The sequence below is a fragment of the Pseudopodoces humilis genome, chromosome 3 (genome assembly GCF_049639895.1).
Source record: "Pseudopodoces humilis isolate 2021_Gansu_Grassland_sample_001 chromosome 3, ASM4963989v1, whole genome shotgun sequence".
NCBI classification, from domain to species: Eukaryota; Metazoa; Chordata; class Aves; order Passeriformes; family Paridae; genus Pseudopodoces; species Pseudopodoces humilis.
Genome location: NC_142202.1, coordinates 32,549,436 through 32,564,022, shown reverse-complemented (window position 1 = coordinate 32,564,022; position 14,587 = coordinate 32,549,436). Strand labels below are relative to the sequence as shown.

Genomic DNA, 14,587 nt, shown 5'->3' with positions numbered 1-14,587 from the left:
CATTAGGATCATTGAGTCAAACTGTCAGCCCTATGCAGAACATTCCAAGAATCACACCATGTGCCTGAGAGTGTTAATAAAATTTCAAAATTTTTGTGACCTTCAGTACCCATTCAGATTATCTAAAGTAATTTTTTTGTTTGAAGCAAATCTGTCCTGTTACAGGAGAGATTCAGGAACAGGAATTGAAAGGAAGCCTTAAGTATGATAGCAAAATACTGCTTAATAATCTTAGTGCTATATAAAAGCTTTTGGGTATCATAAATTTCCATCACTACTAATTTAAAAGGTGTCACCACTAGGAATTAAAGATTTACTATGAAGTAAAGCGGAGATGCTTTTTCTTCAAGGTCTTCCATATCATTTCACATAGTATTTGTGTTGAAATCTTATGAACACTATATTTTACACCCAGATCAAAGAGCCCTGTTATGCGATTCTTATTTGATTTGGTAATACAAACTACTATGATACTATTTTTATGAACTGCAGAAAAACAGCCAACAAAGAAAGTATAAACCAAATGGAAGCCAGAATTTTGTCCTCCAGCTGAGCTCAGCTTTGATTCCCTCCTATTTTAAATTGCTAATGCTTTGGAAAACCTTACTTTGCCAAAGGGGTATAAGTGAGGTATAAGATAAAGACTTTTGTTAGCCTGTTGACTCCTGGGCTTCTTTATTGAGGATTTAAGAGGATTGTTGGTATACATCTTATCAATTATTTCAGTTTAACCACTCTGTCACTGTTGGCAAGTCAGTCCTTTTTCTGAGTAGTTACTATGCCTGCTCAATTGACTCTCATTTAAGGGTGTCTCTTTGGTCAAAAGTTTAACTGAAATTCAAGAGTTTAGTTTGCTAGGATTGGGATCAAAATGCACTACAAATAGCATCAATCATTTTCTAAAACATTTGCACAAATAATGCATATTTGTCAGTAACAGTTTACATTAGAACTAATCTAAAATCTGGGTTTGGTTTACCTAAAGCATTTTCAATGGTATGAAGTACTTCTGGATTTGTATATTTTTTCCCTTTTAATGGACGAAAAGATGAGAATGACCAAAATATCCAAAGATTACTCCCAAGTGTGACTCATTCTTTGCCTTAGCCTTACTTCTCTTTTCTCTAGAAAAGAACGTAAGAGCAAACCACAAATGCAAGAGCATTATTAACTTGTAAAAAATCAAGGTGGGATTCTTAATGCTTCTTTGCATTAAGAGTCCAATAGAAACATGCAGGAAGTCAAAGTTAAAATTCTGAGAACAAAAAAAAAAGGAAAACAACCATCTCTCTATGTAATTCTAAGAAAAGAGGAGTAAAAATCTTAGTGTTGAGCTGTATTAGTTATTTCAAAAGTACTATTTTTGCTTAGTGTAGCCTTTTACTAAAGATTCTAGGAAATAGGCTGAAGAAGAATAGATGCTTGTGTGAAATGATTTTTAAAAGCCAGAAACAATGCTGTCCTGCTTATTCAGCATCTTTATTTCATTTAAATTGCTAAGGGTCCAGTTCTTCCTCTGGTGCTCTTTCAGCCTCTAAGAAAAACTATTGTCACTATAGCAGAAAACAAATAGAATAGCAAATGATAGAACCTTTATTTCTCAGCCATTTTAATGCCTGACTTCTGAGAAGAGAATGTGAGAAAAACTAGTTATCAGAAAGAAAGAGGAAAACATTTCATAAGTAACAGGGAAAAGCTTCTTAATTTTGATTCTTTTCCCTAACAGAGAGGGATAATCACATATCTGCAGTCATGACTGTCTTGGGTTGTATGTCTGCTACTTACCTAAAATGCAAGTTTTCAAATACATTATGGCTTGAGTCTTTTACAATTTCAAATTTGCTTTCAAAGAATTTTTTTAAAAAATATTTTATTTTAAGATTAAAAAATAGAGTACATATGCACATAATTTTCAATTGTAAACATTAAAGAAAGATGCAAGTAGAAATTTATGGTTGTGTCCTAATGTTCTTTATTAATAGAGAATACTTGAAAAATAACACTAAACTTTGCTTTCTAAAAGTCCCTTCCTTATCCAATGATATTTCTGCATCCAGGTGTTCAGATGTCTCTTAAATTCATAGAGAAGTATGAATTGGTTAGTAGACTTAAGGTTCAGAAAATAAATATATTAATAACATGAGGAAAAATACAGATGATGTATCTCTTTTTATACTTGTAGAGCTCTTTTAAAAATTGCATTGAGAGCAATTTCATGAATGTGTTAAGAAAGCAAGCTGCTCTTATGTACTACAAAGCCCACCTTGAACATATGTGACATGAAATATCCTCTACTCATGTAGCATCAGAAAGACACAACTTACTCTAGCAGAATAGTGGTCTTATTGTTGTAGCTAACAGCTAAGTGCAAAATAAAACAAATTCAAGATCTTGATTTAATTTAGAATGTCTTTTCAGTGTTAAGTTTACCACATAAAATACATAGGTACATGGGGCAGAGTTGTAGGATTTGTTTTACATTTACATCCAGTCTTTATGCTCTTTAGAAGGATTCGGTGCTTTCTTCTGTTAATACTTAGCAATTGCTTTCTTTTTATCTCTGAGTTGTAAATTTTCTATCCATTTTATGTTTCTTAAATAAATCAAATTTATTAGAGGAAAGTTGTTCTCAGCAGTCATATCACATTAAAAAATCTTCATAGGCCACAGAAAAGGTAAGTCTGTCAGTGGATGAAAGAATTCAAAATGATGCTTCTACAGTTCATCTTCCTTTTTTGTAGATATAAAGAAACCAAATTATCATGCTAATGACTTTCCTTTTTCAACAAAGCAAAGTACTGCCAGTAATAAATATTAATAAATGAATGTGCAAATAATTCTGCATGTGTTTGGAATGTTAAATACTTTTTAATTTAAGGCTACTGCAGTAAATATAAATCAACTTAATGGTTTTTTTTGTTTCTTTGGGGGTTTTCTTGAGGGCTTTTTTCTATTTGTTTTGTGTAGGGTTTTTTGTTTTCTTTCTTCTTCAGCCAGTTTCATTTTAGGGTATTTAAAAATTGAAATATTTTGTAGAACTTGCTATTGCAGATGTATGCTCTCCTGTGCATGTGTGGGAAGGGAAGGGATGGAGGAGAACTGAAGCTTGTATGAGTGTTTCATGCCCTGTCAGATAAGCAGGAAATCTGGAAGGTTATAGCAGTTCATATGCATATGGAAAAATTTGGGTTAAAATTTTCTTTGGTCCCCAGATTTTTTACTTGATTTATGTTATTTTCATTTAAATTTCCTAAAAGATAATGGATTTTTTCATCAGCAAAGTGAATTTAGTTTGCAAATTAATTTGATCCATACTGATTCCCAAACAGAAGATTAAAAAAAAGTATCAAAATCAAACCTCAATCCATCGTTCTGCCACCTTCATAAAGATTCTAACCATGTAATGATTTTGTTTTCAATGCAAGCGCCATATTGTAGGTGTTTTAAAGTCTTTATTTATGTAGATAGACACACCCTAATAGTAATGATCTTGTTGTCAATGTGGAATCTATCACCTTGAATTTTGATTATACACTGTGCAATGATTATACATAAAATCTACAATCTTGAGAGAGATTCTCCTTTCCTCTTTAAAATTTTGGAATAGTATTTATGGAGGGAAAACTGTATCAGTGTTCACTGTAAACAATGCATTTTCCATTTTTGTTTTCTAGATTTTTCTGCTCATGATGATACTTATTTGTTTGGTTTGACTTTTTTTTTTTCTTTCCTTAGTGTGGGTATAAATGGGATTCTGTTCTGAAAGACGATTGTTATAAAATGAAATCTCCTTATTCTTTTTACTCCCAGAGTATATCTGTTCATACCATATTATAATATTGGCTAATGTGTTTTTGAAGGAGTGTTTACTTTTGAATGATTTATTGTTGTTGCTTTAAGTGTTCATAACGTTTGTATACCAGGTTATGTCGTCTCTGTTGCAAACGTTAAAAATGTATCAATAATCTTGCAGATTGCTATAATTCTACTGGTTATTGAGTTAATATGCATGTTATGGAACTGCTCTCAGCAACTTTTTCAGTATTGTGAATGTAAAAACTACCTGGAAAGAATTGATGGGCTGGGAGTAAGTTAAGAGAAAAAAAAAAATAAATCTCAGTATGTTTCAATGACTGTTTAAGGAACCGAGGTAGACGTATCTATTTTCAGAAAATCACTTTTGGGTCTCATGTCTTTTTACAACTCTCTGGGTTTAATTGCTTTTACCATTGCTTCAGCAGTTTCTTTGAGAGAAATGCCTTGAGCCCCACAGAGTGTTTTGTTTGCAGAACGACTATGAGTACAGTGCTGAAAAAATAGCAGACCATTTGAAGTCTATCCAGTTATCTGAGCTTATAAATTTTGTAAATAGTTCAGAGGATGTTTATTATCTTCTTCTTATGAGGAAAGGAGTTTTACAGCCTCTAAACTTGTTTCCTTTTTAATTTGGAATCCTAAAGAAAACTAATTCTTCACAGTAGCAAACAGGGACAAAATATGTATGCATCTAAATATGTAACTGGTGTCTGGTAAGAGGAAGCTCTTAGACTTGGCACATTGATCCTTTTCATTTCCTTATGTGGCTTTTTTTATACCAGAGCATCTTGCATCTGATTCTATAACTTTGATAGGGAGTTAAAATGACGTAAATGGCTTCTGTGAAAATCCATGGCTATTCATGAGATATGCCCTGCACAGAACACAGTCTGTTTGCCTGGGATGACCGGGATAACTGCCAAAAACAAGCAAAAACTATTAAAATTAAAGTCCTCAGAAGCGGCTTGGTTAAACACAGTTCATGGAATAGCTAAACACAAAGTGAGCATTGTACCTCATTTTGTGACAGGTGGGAAAAAATGTTTGCCTTTTGTCTTTTCTCTATGATCTGACTTTTAAGGACCAATTTACTGTGTATTATGAATGTCTGAACTACCTTATGTGGAAGAATTGTCAGGAGCTCAGTCTGAACACCAAATGCAGCATTACCGAGACGATCTGCTGAGACGATCTGAAGCCTTTTCCATTTCCTTGCTCTCTAGAATCCTCTCTTGCCGTCAATCAATCAGTCATCCTCTGAGTGTGGTTTATTTACAATTTCTTCTTTCTTAGTACACCCAAACTGTACTGAAATCCTGAAATCCTGCTTATATTTCCAAAATTATACAACTTTTTTTTTTTTTTTAAATATATTTGGTTTTTGCTGGTCTGACTCTATTAGTTCACAGCTCAGTTTCTGAAATTTACTATTGACTTCTGTGACAAACAAATATGCTTATCATCTTCCTTTCCCCTAAAAGGTTATGAAACACAATTGCTATCATAATTTACAGTCCCAACACTTTATAATGGCAAATATCTTATTTCAAATTAAATAATTTGTTCCTTGTTTATTTTATCCATGATCCTTCTTTAATGCCCTGTACAGTGTAGCCCCTTGTTCCTTACCATTGCTCTGCTTTTTTATTTTTTTTTTAACTGTTCATCTTTGGATTTCTTTTTGTCTTTCTTGTCATTGGGTTTTATTCTGTTCCTTTTATACAGATTGCCTACACTGAAATTAATAGCATTCAAATCATGATCTTTATAAATATGTTTCTAGATTATGTCCCTGACTGTTGTTAGGATCTGAAAGAATAGAAAAAGAGTTACTGAAATAATTTTACTTTTCAAATGCTATCATTAATAAATAGGAATTGCAGCTAGAATTCTTAATATTTATTTGTTGGCTTTCTGTTAATTTTATTGATGGTATTACTAATTACTAGATATCCTTTTCATTAAGACTTCAGCAGTAAGTTTATTGGGGAAACTTGGTAAACTAAAAATATTAAAACTAGATAGGATTCTTCATATTTTCCCATTCTAGTATAAACAGTTTGCTGTAAAACTGAGTGAACATGTTTATTAGAAATCTGAAATTATACTTTTTTCCATGTATATCAGTATCTTCAGTAATGATTTGGAGGAGGAGCTAGTTCTTTGGTCATTAAATACTGAATAATTACAGTATTTTAGAACTGCAGTGTGATCTTCATACACCGTGAAACAGTGTAAAGGTAAAGCAAGTATAAAGTCTAGATATTATGAACTTTGAAAAGCATCTAAATGAGATAAAACTGGAAAAAGTTTTTTTTTTTAGTCAAGAACTTTAAAGTTTATAAAATGCACATAAGAAGACCATCAGGTGAGGTCTGAAAAAATGGTTCTTGTCGCCATTATTTTTTTCTGACCATTTTTTATTTTAATTTCTTAAAAGTATTGCATATATGAAGAAAGAAAATCGGCTTCTGTGGTTTTAGAGTCATCTTGATAGTTAATTCTGAAGTCCTTGTGTTCACCTCTAGTGTAGTTCATCTCTGCTACAAAAAATATTAATTCATCTTAATTAACTCAACTTTGGGGCAGGAGAAGAGAGAGGGAACAGGACCAATTCCTGATCTCTAAAGCTAGCTTGTGTTAGAGCTGTGTTGCAGCTATGGTGATGAGCAGGTGAACTTTGAATCATGAGCTGTTGTCACAGGGAAGTGTATATGACCTGCCAGAAGAGCATACTCTGCTTTCTATGAAATTAGCCCTTGCCAAAGAGACCAAGGCGTGGTCTCAGACTTGGTCCTGTAACTCACGCTGTCTCCAAAAGTATCCCAGTATCTTTTGCAAGATTTGCATATTGCTTTTATTGTGTTAGACAGATTTTGTTAATACTTGTAAAAATAATTTTTACAATTACTGGTATATATAGATAAGGTTATATTCTCAGAATTTTGGAAAAACTGTTGCTGCTATGGATGGAATTTGTGAATGTCCTCATTAAGCTACAATTGCTTTGCCGATAGTTACTGCATAGTTTCCTTCTGTATTTCTTCAGGGCAAGTTTGCAATCCAGGAAATAACAAGATAGTGCTTTGAGACTTGCTATAGTTTTAGCCTGCTGTTTTGTCCCTTGGTTTTACTGGGTGAACTGCAGAATGTAAATGGATTATCATAGGGGATCTTCGGAGGACTTACTTAACTGCTTTGAAATTTAAAAGTATGTGCCAGGAGCTCACCTTTTCCCTGCTGTCACTGAAGGACACAAAATGATTCACATGACCGCTCTCAGTGTCAGAACAAAAACCTGTACCTTTATTCTCTGACTCCAGTATTTATAGATTGTCAGCAATGACCAGTGATTGGATAATTAAGTTACCACCTTCCCAAGCACACTGGCCATGACAAACGTCCGTCAGAAGACATTTCTTAGAAGGAATGTGATGAACAACTTATGTTTACAGGACTTTCATGGGAATGTAGCTAAAACTATGAAAACATTATCAGAAGGCTTAATTTTCAGGGCGACACCCTGCTGCTCTGGGATACTTGGGGCTTTCTCAACACTTTGCACTAGGGGACCTGAGATGCTAAGTTATTATGTAGGATCACTGCTATTATGAAACATAGAATCACATAAGCTGGAAAGGACCAGGAAAGTAGATGTCTAATCCAACTCCCTTCTCAAAGAAGCTTTGAGGTCAGCTAGGTTGCCCAGGACTTTATTAATTTGGGTCTTCATGCCCTACATGGGCAGACTAGGCAAGCTTGTTTGATTGTCCTCAGAGTGAAAAAGTTTTCTTCATAGCCTGTCTCATCTTACATGAATTGTCCCTTGACCCCCTGCAGTGTGTAGCACTGTGAAGAGCCCGACTGTCATCTTGATACGCCTCCCATTGCAGGGCTGCTGTTAGGCAACCCCAAAGCCTTCCCATCTCCAAAGTGATCAAATCCAGCTTCCACAGACTTTCCCCACGGGTAAAATGCTCTAGGCTTGGCCATCTTCATGGCCCCTGCTGAGCTACCCAGTTAGACAAGGTCTCTCTTGTATCACCTCTCAATCCATTTGCTTAAGAGGCCAGCTGGATTGCAGGTTAAACAAAATTATGTCAAGAACATTTCATAGATGGGTCTTGACTTTCTACAGTATTTCGTCATTCCCATGCCACTTAAAATGTTCTGATTTGCAATGGAAATTGTTTCATGCTTCATAACAATAAAGTAGTTACTTTTAAACACCACAACCACCACAGTTTACACCATGTCTGTGTCTGTTCGACCATTACAGACATGTGGCATAGACCCTGCAAGAACCCCATGAAATGGTGCAGATTGGTGGGGTGTCTAGATTTTTCTCCATCAACTTTTAGGATTTCTGTGAAAATTTTCATCCTGGTTTTTGTTCTGTAACTTCATGAAACTTGAAACAATCAGGATGGAACAATGTAATCTTCCTGCTAAAATATAATTTCAGAAAAATAAACAATGGGACAGAGCAGGGCAAATACTTCCAACTTTCTGGAATGATTGCTTATAGGAAAGTGATACCTTGGAAATACCTTTCTCTGGTAGTTTCAGTTTTAAATTACACCTGTTTAAAAAATGCATTAATATTGTTGGGTTTTTAAAATACTTCTAGGAGTTCTTTATTTTTATTTATTCTTTTTACATTACTCCTCATTCCTCAGATTCTCTCAAAAAATGCAAGACCAGATTACTGTGAAAGTCCCTGTTGTTTACAGTGCTATTTAAAAAGGGTAAATTATTTAGGAAACTTTATTTTCATTGACAGCTGTGTGGTGGATATGTGGGATTTGTGATGGTTAGTCATATACATAGAATACGAAGAATTATTTTACCTTCTTTATCAAAAATAAAAGCTTGCTTCTCATTTTTCAATCAGCTTGATGTGTCCAAATCTGTATTGGTTACAGAACCTGGCTTCATCTTTGTCTTTCCCAAAACACAGTTAATCAAAATTCATTTCATTGCTTCTGACAAATACAAGCTTTACAGAAAGAAGTAAAGTTCAGTCTTTTTGTCTAAGTAGATGAGAGATGCAGCAATATGTGTCATCAACATTTCCTCAGAATTCTCTTGGTTTGATTATCTCCTAGACCTCCCTTAAATGATTTTGCAATCATGAAGATACTTAAAGAACAGAAACATCTAAAGAACTGAGGCCTTGAAAAATGTAGTTTAGTCTTTGTAGGAAGATACAAATCTCTATCCATTCAAACTTCAGTCACAGCAGCCTACTATTTGCACACACATATTGTAGCAGCCCAGAAAGTACAAATTGCATTTTCTAGATGGTAGAGAGATCATTTCCAGCAGAAACGTTCAGGTTACTCCATGGCTGTTTCTGTTGAGGGCATATCCTCATTATTTGATAAATGAAGTATGTGGATTGGTTAATCCTGAAATTCTGATAGCATTGCTTTTCTGCAGGTGTGGGACTGATGTGTAAGTAATGATCTACATTTTGTCAAATACTTGAGTTGTTCTATCTTGTGAATAGTTTTAGTATTTAAATTCTTAACTATGTGTTAGTAACAACCTTTTCAAGGGGTTTTTATATATCACAAGTATGAAATTTAGTCTTTGGGCTACATCGAACTTACATGCATCTCTTCTTTCTTGTGAGGAGCTTTGCAGTTGTGTAGCCGTGGAACTTAGGATAGGTGCATGCACATATCAAATGTAGAAGGACATTGTAGTACAAAAACATACTTTTATTGAAGATATTTTCTTTCTAATAATACTGTACCCAAATATTTTCCTTATCTCTTCTGATATCCCCACTGTATAGAGAGAAAGAGCATTAGGAGCACTATTGCTTCGGTTTTAGTGATATCCGTATCTCCTTTCACAGAAAAAAATAGGCAATATTCAAATTTGGTTTTGCAATAATTTCAGTAATAGAAGAATAACAGAATTTGCTTAAACATGAGTTCAATACTAGAAAAGGTAAGACTGAAAGAAGTGTTATTTCTGATACAAGTAAGGAAATTTGACATGGTATATGAATGTGCTGTCAGATAAAATGAAGCAATTTACAGGCAGCAATTTGCTGCTGTAGTCCCAATTAGATATGGAAGTGTGGAATTCATATTTTCCTTCTGGTGTTCATGTGATAATACCAGAATTTTGTTTCATTTAAAAGAACTTGTAAAATTCTGTAATCAATGAAACGATGGTACACAAAGAAAGAAACCTCTGCAGAATAGTGATATATTCAAAGAAAGCTGTCAGTGGATGGTAACTGGTTTCTATCTTCAAAAATTGCTACAACTGTACAAATCAAAAGTATATTATGAAAGCAAAAATTTAAGATTTAACACTCTCTTTTTATAAAAGGAAAAGAAATATTTTGTAAATACTATTAAGCAACTTCTTATCCAGATACTCTAGATATGATTTATGTATAAAATCAAAATTCGGGAAGCAGTGCCTGAATTATAAGATGTCAGGAAAACAGGCTTTCTCATGAGAGCAAAATACAAATTCAGTGCATTTGAGAAAATTTCCTCAGGTCTGAATGTAGTAATGCTGTAGCAAGGTCCTCCTGTACAGTTAGAAGAGCATAAGGGGTTGAATGACAAGGTGCTTAACTATTGTTTTATCTTTTGTCTGCTTCTCTGAAGCTGACAACATTATGGTTTGTGGCCATCTAGTGGTGAATCCATTTTGAAGACACTAACCTTGTTCAGAATTGTAATAAACCAGTCCTCTAGATTTGCTGTGCAAAACTGAATTATGGCACACTTTTGTAGAAAAAAGAATTCTGTACACCTTTTCCTATTCTGCACTAATAGTGCTTATTACAGGAGGATAACATGAAGATGACAAAAAAAAATTTTTGATGTTTACTGTTACTTTTTGGCGACCAGTTTTAATGTGTGTGGGAGGTTCATTTTATTCTGTAATTTTTTAATGTCTAAGTCCCTATTAATAAAGTAGTGTATTTATTTCTTAGGCAGAAATTTGAAAATTTTTTAAATTACATGTTTCCAAGATACAGATATTTTCTAAAATGTCTTTGATTATACATCAATTCTGAAAGCAGTTCATATTCCCTGTTTTCTATGACTCCTGAGAAATTTGACAAACAGTATGGTGGTTCTTCTGCTAAAGTTCTTATTACTAAATTGCCTTAGTAATAATGTTTTTCTAGTATTTTTTTCTGAGCAATGTTTTTGAAATGTCATGGGAAAATTATTTCTGCATAAGCAGAAGAGATTAACAAAAGCATCATTAGGAAGCAGAGTAGTAAAAGAGCTATGCCAAGTCATATCTTGGATGAGATGAGTCTACATGATTCATGAGACCTGGCGGACTTTCAACATCTGCCAAGTCTCTAACAGTTGAAAAACAGAAATTTTGTTCATATTAGAGAAACAAGTCAATAAGCATATTAATAACAAATGCAAGAATTAGTATATCGTATTCTCATTAGATAATAGCAAAAATCTGAAAATTTGGTGATTCTTGTTACTGGGTTTTTCCCTTAATTGGTAAAATGGGTTTTGCAATGATTTTGCTTTTGTCTTTTGTTCCTTTCATCAAAGTGTCATTTCTTCATATCTGACCATTCCAACTAGCAGTTCTTTGAATTTTCACAATGTTGACGTAGACCTTCACTTTTTTAATTGCTGTAGATTTTTTTATTTAATTTGTAGATTGCACTAAGGTGACAGATAAGCATAATACAATAAAATCTATTTATACTCACTATCCAGCATGCCACCATCCATCCATTAACATTGAACATTGTATCAGGATGGTATTGGGTTAATGAATGTAATGGTTTGTTTCATTTTCAGGTATTTGGAGTGGATGACAGCCAGGATTATAATAGGCCTGTTATCAACGAGAACCAGAAAGATTTAGTAAAAGATTGGGCTATAAATTCTGCTACAGTAGTGCTGGAAGAAAAAAGACCACTGAGTACAACTGGATTTCTTGACACAGAGGTAGAATTTAATTTTTGACGGTCTTCTTTTTTCTTCCACTAAAAGAGAGCACTAAGAACGGACCAGTAAGTGTTAAACAGAAAACAAAATCTTGCCTGGAAAAGATTAACTCAGATCTATAAGTATTTTATTTCTCCTAGGCCTTTATTGCATTATCAAAACTTCTCTGTCAGAGACAGGCATAATTCATTGTGGAGGTGTTTTAAAACTTGGCTACATTTCTGTGTGCGCTGACACCAGTGTATTGGAACTGTAGCAGAAGTTTCCTTGCAACAACATAGCTTTGCACAGTATATTCTTCATGTAAGTTCTTCAGCAGAACTGAGGTAAAGCTGGTTATGTTTTATAGCCCAAAGCAAGTAACTATATTAAAATTCAGAAATAAGATGTGTGCACTTAATGCATCATACAAAGTCATCTAGGAAAAAAATGGTGGATAATACTTTTCAGATTTTTCCTCTGAAGCCAGAGGACTTTAGGTTTTTACATTTATGCTTAAGTTCTCCAGTGAGGTGCCACTCATGACAAGTCACTTACATTGGTTGATTCAGACACAATATGACTTAATCAGTTGGTGAAAGATTAAACAGAGGAAATGCCTGGCTTTATATATCACTTAGAATATGCACACAAGCTAGATATTGATCATATTTAATATTGAAATCTTGGGTGGCATTCTGATATCATTGTGATGGATAAACTGGTTTGAAATATGTCTGGAACAGAACAGGCAGGAGAGGAATCAACTGGTAACAGTAATGAAGCACATAACACATCTACTTCCCTTAGCAAACTGCTTCTGAAGTATGGTCCTGTAATTTAGCAAACTTTATAAATAAGCAGTTTTTTGGAAGCTATCAAGAGCTTAAAGTATTACTTAGTGTGCCTGCCTTGCAAATACATTGATTTTAGTGTCTACAAATCTCTTTCTCCTAGAGGTGTATTTTCTCATGGTTGTATTTTAGCTACTGTGAAGTTTTGAGACACTGAGTATGTCACTGTGTCTAGATTAGTAATTTTGACTAGTTTCTCTAAGTCTACAGCTTCAAGTGAAGTATTGCCATACAGCATAGGCACGTCCTGCAGAAGATTTTTCACCTTGCTTCTTTGCACAAATCTATAACCATATTATTTTTTTCTTTTTTTTTAATGCCTTTTGCAGCACTCAGCTATTTTGTGCCTTGTCAGTTTTCACGAGTACTGATATTTTTTCACTTTCATAATTCCATAAGCAGAAGAAGAATATACAGTTTATTTTATGAACATAATTGGGCTTTTCAGGTGTCAACTTTGCAAATAAAAGGCTTTGTTTTTAGAAGACTGAGACTACTTCTGCAATCATACAGCAGGTTTAAGAAACCTTCTAGCAATGACATACTAAAAATCACTTTCATTTAAGTGGAAATTACAAGAATTATGCTGTTTTATTACTGTGACTGCTTTGCTGCATTAAAAGGTCTTTATATAGTGGGAGAGAATAGGTTATTAGCATAATTTAAAATATTACAAGGCATGATGATAGGGAAAAAAATGAAAATTATTCAGTAAGTCAAGGAGGAAAACTACCATAAGCAGCATGGATAGAGCAAAGATTAGTGTAAGAAGAGTTGAGGACAGATGAAGGTAGAAGAAAGCTTACTAGAGAAAGTTAAAAGTAGAAGTTGTTTGATAGAAATGTAGAAGAGAAGCTAGTTCAGAAAATTAGAGGTGTCTTTTATAGGGAAATAATGGGAAAAAAAATCATTAGGATAATTACTGAGAGAAGATTGTTACATTTAAAGTCTTATTACAAAAACTTGCACTCTGTTTTTGTCAGTAGGAAAGGGAGAGGCAAATGTGTTGGATTTGTAAAGTATGTGGGTCATGTTCTCATACGAACTTTTCTTCTTGTGGGTTTTGGAAGACTTACTGCATTACTGAGCTGCAGATTTTAAGTTTATAAACTTCATTGAAGATCTTGGATAAATAGTCACATAACGTCAGGGTAGCTCAGTATTTCAGTTTTGCATCCACTCAGATTGTGGGTGGGCCTTATTCCAGCTATCCATCAGTTATTCCTGTACATGATTAGCAGAATGAGGTGAATTCAGGACACAATTGCCATAGAAAAAGCAAAGAATGAAAATCTACTATCTTTCTGTTCAAGAAGATGAAAAAGATGGCCTGGGAAATTACAGAGATTTTATAAAAACAGTTTCACAGAATCGCAGAATAGTTAGGGTTGGAAGACACGTCTGGAGACCATGCAGTCCAGCCCCGCTGCCAAGGCAGGACAGGGTCATCTAGAGTCATTTTGGGAACTGAAAGCTGATTCTGAACTTAAGTATCTTAGCTTTACAGGGCTTTTGAAGTATCATTAATAAAATGCTTAGAAATGCTTTTCTTGTTAATGAAGTTCTCAGCTTCTTCTTTGATACAACATTTTTTAAATACTTTGGAGTAGTGTGTTTCATAAATGAAATACAATGCAGAGAGAGTGTCTTGACACAGTTGGAGAGCCTGAATGCACTGATTATTGCCTTTTCAATGATTATATGTAGGCAATGAAAATACTAAATCTATCTGTTTAAAATACTTAAATGTTTTTATTTTCTATATTATAAGCTGCCACTTGCCAACCAAGGTAAGTGTGATTAAAGACCAAAAATTAAGTAAATTGAGAACAAAGATAATATTATTGTTGTTGTTATTATTTGTTCTTACCATACAGTTTTGGTTAATAAAAATACTGCAGGCATTTGGGCTAGAATATATCCATCCAACTTCCATTTAATTTTCAGTGGTCAGTTGTCTGTGCTAAGCAT

The 14,587-nt window shown here is 33.9% G+C and overlaps 1 protein-coding gene across 9 annotated transcripts in view; it reads left to right on the top strand.

Annotated features, from left to right (window-relative positions):
* Nucleotides 1–14,587, top strand: part of CEP170 (centrosomal protein 170) — a 96,061-nt gene that overhangs the window by 50,147 nt on the left and 31,327 nt on the right. For 8 of the 9 annotated variants that reach the window (XM_088052474.1, XM_088052473.1, XM_088052476.1 and 5 more), the window contains exon 10: nt 11,634–11,783. The exons of the other annotated variant lie outside the window; for it this stretch is intronic. In XM_088052474.1, coding sequence (XP_087908600.1) covers nt 11,634–11,783 — 150 coding nt within the window. The remainder of the gene's footprint in view (nt 1–11,633; nt 11,784–14,587) is intronic. 9 annotated transcript variants of the gene reach the window in all.